Here is an 8100-nt window from a genome sequence, read left to right as displayed (position 1 = left end):
AATAATAAAGTATAGAGAATTTAAGTAACCCTGGTAAAGGTGTGCAAAAAACTCTCCATCAATATACACAGACATTGGTGTGTATAGAATGACCCAAAAATGTCGAGTTTGAAATTGCACCTTCACTGGGTTACTGCGGAAGGGGTATGTTGCAGCCAAAAATAAAATATACAAAATATAGAAATGTACAGAATATAAATGGATAACCTAAGATATACAGAATATACGTACATATTCTTGCAGCAGAAGGATGAATAAGTTGGCACCTAAAGTATGTCATGGTGCAAACAGAAGTTTTAAAACAAACTTATGTTGCTATTTTAGTGGTGCTCCAACTTTCTCATTTCAGGGACCCCCAAAATGATATGAATTTGATCGAGGACCCCCATCTCAAAATATGTTGTTCCAGGGACCCCCAGAAGCAGAGATAGGAGTAAAAGATGTTCGCTTTAAAACATATATTATATATATATTAAAAAAAACATTTTCACGATTTTACAAAAATAGCAGATCTGCATGCTCATATCGCGGCACTCGCATGTATATCTCCTATTTTTGAATAGCCAAAGACACCTAAAAATGTCACATGCGTTCCCGGTCTAGAAGGGTTAAAGACAGTCGTGTCATTGTCCAGAGCTCCTGTTCTGATGAGCTTGTTGTGGCTTGGTGGCGGTGCAGGCGTTCGCCTGACCGCAGCAGCACAAACACAAACAACTTCATAATGTCACCTATAACAATGTGATTGCTTGTATAGCAACTGATTGAATGCCATTTTCCAGCAGACGAGGGAGGATCGTTATTTATCTCTCTCCCTCGCTCTCTCTCTCTCCCTATCTCTCTCTCCTTTCTCTGAAGACTAAGTGAGGCTGTATTGAATGGAAGTTTAATAATTATAATATATCAAATTTATATAGCGAAGAGAAAACAAAAAAAAAATCACCTTTCTTAGGAAAAACACTAAGAAAAGGCTAAGACTATGGAATAAAATCAATAAAAACAGTGGTGAGACGGGGACAGGGGGTGCAGTTAGTTGGGGAAAGCCAAGTTTGGGGTCTGATTTATCCACTCAGCCTGTACGCTATTTGAGGGAGGTCAGAGGTCAACCACAGCGTCTGTGTGATCAGTCAAGATGGTTCTTAAGCGACTCCAGACATGCACTATTGAACCCACGCGCTTGTGTGTGTGGGTTCAAGAGTGCACGCTAACCACGGGTAAATCCTTATGCACATTGAGAACAGGCAGGATAAGCAAGGATCAGACTCTGCCTTTGTTTTGTGGTCAGTTTCTAGACAGTTCGGTCCTACACACTGCCTGAACCACTTAAACCCTGTATATATACTTAGTAGACCGGATCCCCCAGGCGTCTATGCTTGGCCACTTCCTTTTCTCCCTCTACACCAAATCTCTTCCCCGAAAATAGCCAACTGAACTTCAACTTCAAATGTATTGTCGCATCATCATGTCGTGTAAAAAAAGTGGGTGAAATGTTTTTTTCTTACAAGCTCCCGTCAATTGTGGTTTTCAGGAAAGTGAAGAAGAATAGAGATGGAAGAAAAGTACAGGGAAACGGGTCAGATGTTCCAAATATTCCTGAGTAAAATATTGAATAGCACAAGACAAGTGAGGTTGTAGCTGAGGTTCTCCTATATCCGCCGAATGTTTACCCATTTCTGACAACATTTTCAATTCCACCTATTATGACATGCCCAGAATAAGGTCGCTCTAGGATTCATGTGGTTAAAGACCAATTTAACTAATCCCAATTAGAGTTGAGTTGTAAGGGTCCGTGGCACAGTAGCGACCTCCCTCCTCCGCCATTTTGCTTCTGCTCCTGAAGGAGCAAGGACTAAAGAGGTCGCTCAGATGGATCGCATCAATCAGCTCTCCCTTGCTATCACGCTGTGCACAGAAAAACAGGGCCCCACAGGGGGGCCCTTCCTTTCTGTGTGTGTGTGAGCATGTATGCATGTGTGTCAGTGTGCCGTGTTAAAACATCATTTGCTTTATGTTACACAGGCAGCGCACTCATAAAAGCCAAGTGCAGTGGACAGAGCTGTCCACGTCACACTCATGGCATCATATTTTCCTTCCCCCCGCAGTTTCCCTTTTGGATAAGGCTGCCATGGAAAGGCTTATAGAGGCGCCTTGTTTGGTGTCTGTAAAAGCAGCGAGACTTCACTTTTAAGGGATTAGGGTGGAGCTGACTTGAGGCAAGTAGGCAATAGCATAGTGAGTTACTGTACACTGCAATTAAAATGAAACGGCAGTGCCTAAGTGTTCTTCTGCAGACACGTTGAACTCATGTAGGAGTGCAACTGTTAATCAAACTAATCGATTTAATCCATTTATTAAATAAAAAAGCAGCCGATCTACAAAATCAAAACAGCGTTGCAAGGTGCACTGTTGTGAACTTGTAGGTCAGCTATCATCGCAATTTTGTGCTATACCGTACTACTACCAACAAATAATAAAATAGGCCTTTCATTTTTGTTGATTAGTAAAAAGAATGTTATTATTTCAAATGACGCACTTCTTGATTATACAATTAACAGAAAAAGCTCGCAAGATAATCGATAGTTGCAGCTCTAAATTTGTCCCAGGCACAGTCTACGTGAACGCAGGTTGGCCTCTGCAAGCAGATATCAATTCTTTGATTGAGCGAGATCTTCCGTGGCCCAAATGATGAGCCATTAACGCTAACCCGCCTCCCAACGACGGCTGGCTGATCTTTAGTGTTGATTAAACATTTGCCTCCCTGTAGATCATCTCTTTAATTAAAGAACAGAAGGTGTCAGGCTGTGCAGACGTAAATGACAGGTCCCCATGGCACTCCACTCCGATAACCTGCCATGGCACGGCGCTAATTGTCTGCTGACAGCGGCAACGCCGGTGAAGCACTTCATGATTTAGAAAAAAACTAAAAGAACCAGGTTTGCGTTCATGGATTCAGGTCATAATGTTATCCTCCGTGACTTGCTGTTACAGTCGTGCGCTAATTGAGTTGAAAAGACTACTCCTACTACATGATAAGAGTAACACATAAAATAAATGCATAGTTTTTAGCCAGTGTGTTACAATTAAACTCTGTGGAGACGTGTGCAGTGGTTGGGGCTTTTCCTACTGACCAAGACCTCATACTGCATATTAAAACGTGTTAATGTTCATGTAGCATACCAGAATGTGTTGACTTGTGGGGCACATTAAGACCACTGACCTTTTGTGAAAGACCGAGAGCAGAGGAACACGCCAGCGGAGCCCTTCTCCTTCAGAGAGCAGGCCTGTAAAGTAAAGTAGCACTCTGGTGGCAGTGACAGGGCCACTCCAGTGACAAGGTGCTAGTTCAAGAGAAACAGTCTTGCTTGTCCTCTCTATTAGGAGTTCGGCAGTGTTTTGTATTTTCCAGGCCACAGTGCAGAGAGTGGGGGGGATGAAAGGTTTGCCTGTCTGTCTTGTAGGCGTCCATAGTCTTCTAGTTTCCATTGAGTCAGCCCCCCGGCCTGCCTGAAATAGCCAGCATGGCCACCTGGAGCGGGCTTTCTGCTGAACAGCCAGATCGCCCCACAATGGCACTAATTCACACAGCATGGCTCTGCATTCAGCAGGCATGTCTGTGATTCAGAACAGTGAGCCCACACAACATCATAGACCTGGTTTTTAAAACATCTCTGTTAACAGCCAAGTGAGCCCACACACAACTTCAGCCTTGTTTTTAAACATCTCTGATACAGCCCACTCACAACTCGGCCCTGATTTAACCACATGAACCATAACACGCCTATTCTGGGCATGTCAAAATAGGCGATTTTTTTTTTGGCGAAAATAGCTGATCTACAAGCTTGGTTCTATTTGTACTGAAAGTGTACAAATACAACCAAATGGACCTGTAAGGGTCCATTTCGAACCCCCTCAACCCTGGACCCCACTTTGAGAACCACTGGTGTAGAGGGGAAAAAGGGAAGGGACCGAGTACAGACCCCTGGGGGACCCCGGTCAAAGACACATGTTGTACTCTTAAGTAAGTACAGTGTAGGGTTTAAATGTTTAAGTGTCTTTGATACAGCCCACATACTGTATGACTTGCACAGTATACAGTATTAGACCTGGTTTAAATGACCCAGTTCATCCCACACACACCTTTTATACATGGTTTGTCATCTTGCTTTCCTTGAGCCCACTCGACATCAAACTGGTGTTATGTCTCTGTCCTGCCCTTGGTACTGTAATTGTATAGAATATAATATTAGATGGGGATGTTAGGCGGTTTAAAACAGAAAATATACATATATTATTAACTACGTACATTATCAACAGGCGACCCTTACTTCATTGATTCTATTGCTCTGTAAATGGAGTCAGGGGTTTAACTCCCTCCCATAATAGGGTCTGTTTCTCTGTTTCTGTGATAAACTACTGGTAGTGTACCATTCATAGTTATGGATAACATGCCACTGCCACCTTGTGGTGGAAAAACAGCACAGCTTTTAGTCTCTAGTGTGTGACACACACACACACACACACACACACACACACACACACACACACACTAGGGCTTTCACCAACTAGTCGACTAGTCGACTAGTATAACCACTAGTCGACCTTGTTGGTACTAGTCAAATAGTTTAGTTTTTTTTAAGTTTTTTTAATGCCATAGTAATGGCACATATTATTATTATTATCCTCCTGACTTAATTTTTTTATCAAAAGGGGGTCAAAAGTATGCCCAATAAAAGCCTATTATTGGGCAATGGGGATCCTTGGAGACGCTGCTGTGGTGCTGTGCTGCTGTGCCAGAAGCGCTTCCCTTAAAACGCCATAAAAATAAGGGCAGGAGGATAATAATAATAGTAATATGGCATTAAAACAATGTCCCCCCTAAAAAAAAAAAAAAAACTTTAAAAAAAAAAAAAATATATATATATATATATATATATATATATATATATATATATATGTAAATTTCGACTAGTCGACTACCACTGGGTCAAATTAGTCGACCTGTAAAAATCTCTAGTCGTGAAAGCCCTAACACACACACACACACACACACACACAGGGCTGTCACGATTATGAAAGTTTACTTGACGATTAATTGTCACTCAAATTATTAACAAATGACGATTTAATTGTGTTTCTGTCGTTTAACATTGGAAACATTATGAATAAGAATTACATTTCTGTTTTTAGGCTTCGTAAACAAAAGGTGCACAGGGCAGAGGAAATAGCCGATCTACAAGCGAAAGAGCTTATAGCCCAAGAGCTTGTAGATCTGATATTTCCACAATTTTTTAAAAGGTTTGAAAATATATCATTTGTTTTTACGTGGAAATGATTATGACGATGATGCAAAAATAAATTCAGATAATTGCGATTATGTAATAATTGTGACAGGCCTACACATTCACACACACACACACACACACACACACACACACACACACACACACACACACACACAACATAGACCTGGTTTTTAAAACATCTCTGTTAACAGCCAAGTGAGCCCACACACAACTTCAGCCTTGTTTTTAAACATCTCTGATACAGCCCACTCACAACTCGGCCCTGATTTAACCACATGAACCATAACAAAAAAATATATCATTTGTTTTTACGTGGAAATGATTATGACGATGATGCAAAAATAAATTCAGATAATTGCGATTATGTAATAATTGTGACAGGCCTACACATTCACACACACACACACACACACACACACACACACACACACACACACACACGCAAAAATAAATTCAGATAATTGCGATTATGTAATAATTGTGACAGGCCTACACATTCACACACACACACACACACACACACACACACACACACACACACACACACACACACACACACACACACACACACAAGTTGATAGTATTTAATTCAATTTAATCACTTTTAAAGAACCTAACCCTCTCATGATGGATCCGATCAACATGTTCTCTCCTGCTGTATGTCATATTATGTTACCTACAGTAGTAGATACTGTAGCAATCCAGGAATGATTGATTCTGATCCTTTCCTCCCAGGAAATAGCCAAACGTATCCAGGAAGAGGAGGAGCAGAGGACGATGAGGAGGAGCAGAGGACATGACAGTTTCAGTGATGGTACGTCTGCTAAAACTGTGTAGATTAGCGGATCTCAAAGTGGCGTCCAGGGACCTTCAGGGTTCCCTGAGGGGGTTCTAAATGGACCCTTACAGGTCTGTAACTATCGAGAGTGTACGAATGGAACCAAATGGACCCATAAAGTTTGAGAACACAGGTGTAGGTACTTGACTTTACATGTGACAAACAATGTGTGCTGTGCTCAGTGTTAAGCAGGTTGCTGTGCTATCGATATGACATTGTCATGGTCATAGGAAGACAGGGACAATTAACCACAAACCAAGGTTTTAAACCCTTTACTTCATGTATGACGAATAGAGAAAATAGCATATCTACAAGCTTACAACCTGTCGCAACGTGTTGTGAACTTCAGCTATTGAATCAGCTATTTCGGCCTGGCGGAGACTATGTTTTGCACGCATAGACGGGGACTATTTTGCTGTGTGTGTCCGGCACCGTTTGGCCGCTCGCAGCGAAACTGTGCATGCACACTCCCTGGATGCCAGTGCAGAACCTCTGCCCCAAATTTCCACATGGGCCTGTTAGAGCGCCACCAGGAGGACGATTAAAACACAGTTTTTGATATAACTTTTTCAGATTTTGTCCAAACCTCACGCAAATCGGTATCTCAGTCATTAAACCAAACAAGACAGTCAGATTTTTCATATTCCATCCTGCTTGGCTTCCAAAGTTTGCAGGAGTGCTTTGTTTTGAACAAAAGCCTCAAATCATGAACACAACTGTGATTTCCGTGAAATTTTGCACGCACGTTCCCACTAGGCCGAGGAAGAATTGCCACTTGAACATTTTCAAATCAGCCTCATGGTGACGCTATAACAGGCCGATTCGCGTTTTTACCTTAAACGCACAGATCTGCATAAAGCTTTGTATGCACACTCCCTAGAGGCCAAGGAAAAACGACATTTTTTTATATTACTCCTTCAGATTTTACCAAATATCACGCAAATCTGTACACATTATCTCTATGGTCATGTGATCAAGACGGATCCGTCAGATTTCCTGACCTGGCGGACCTGTGCTCCGATGAGCACCTTTTCTTGTTGCTTTTACTTTTTTTTAAGCCTTTGATAGTTATAGTGGAGAGATATAGGAAATGCAGAGAGAGAGAGTAGGGGAGTGACATACTTTCATGGTTTTTGTCTGGTCTATTATTTTTTTATTTTTATTTTACAATTTTACAATCTAGGCATTTAGCAGACGCTCTTATCCAGAGGAACAATGTATTGATGGGTTTATTAGCCTGTCATTTTACCACAATTTGCTCTGCTTTTTTGTGCATTTCATAGCTGCTTCCAAAGGTTTCATATAAGCATGAACACTGGTTCTGCTGTGTATTTACTGGTATAACACGTTTTGTTGGCAATGTCTTGTTTTTCTCTAAGTATCCATGTAACACGCCAGCCTCTGTGATGTGTATGTGTTCCATACCGTATCTATAAGTGGCGCGCACTGGTTGTGTCTTGATAGAACTCTTATGAATGATAACATTTCTATGGGAACGTTGTAAGAAAACAGCCCTAACACACAACTCTTCTTAACATCACGTGTTATTACGACCGTATTCTGTACTAATGTTAACCTCTTTAACAAGCCTCAAATGCCCTCCCTGCTGCTCTGTCTGCATGTTTGGTTGAACCCGACTCAAGACGACAGCGGGGGTCCGGCTTCAGCTTCTGTACAGCAGCGAGCGCTGAGCAGCCCGCGGCAACCACATCACCACCCTGCTCACGCCACCAGGTGTCAGCGTTCTACCTCTCACACTCAGTCAGAAGTCACTGGGCCCCGGTCCCTCAGAGCTCCTCGGCGGTCAGACGGAGGTCACCGGGACTCCAGGAGCGAGTCGGCGGAAACTCTGAGTGACGACACGGAGCATTCAGACGCCGTGTTCCCCCAACGCCTCCCCCAGTCGAGGAGCCGGAGGCCGAACGGAAGCCTGCACGCCGCCCCCTGCCAGCGGCGGGCCTC

The 8100-nt window shown here is 42.6% G+C and overlaps 1 protein-coding gene across 2 annotated transcripts in view; it reads left to right on the top strand.

Annotated features, from left to right (window-relative positions):
* Positions 1-8100, top strand: part of ccdc187 (coiled-coil domain containing 187) — a 34477-nt gene that overhangs the window by 14541 nt on the left and 11836 nt on the right. For both annotated transcript variants that reach the window (XM_080443739.1, XM_080443738.1), the window contains one exon: positions 6036-6114. In XM_080443739.1, the coding sequence (XP_080299865.1) occupies positions 6036-6114 (79 nt within the window). The remainder of the gene's footprint in view (positions 1-6035; positions 6115-8100) is intronic.

This window comes from Gymnoscopelus braueri (genome assembly GCF_963280865.1).
Source record: "Gymnoscopelus braueri genome assembly, chromosome: 12".
In the NCBI taxonomy this organism is placed as follows: domain Eukaryota; kingdom Metazoa; phylum Chordata; class Actinopteri; order Myctophiformes; family Myctophidae; genus Gymnoscopelus; species Gymnoscopelus braueri.
Note: the sequence above shows the minus strand (reverse complement) of the source record. Positions and strands in the feature narration are given on the sequence as shown.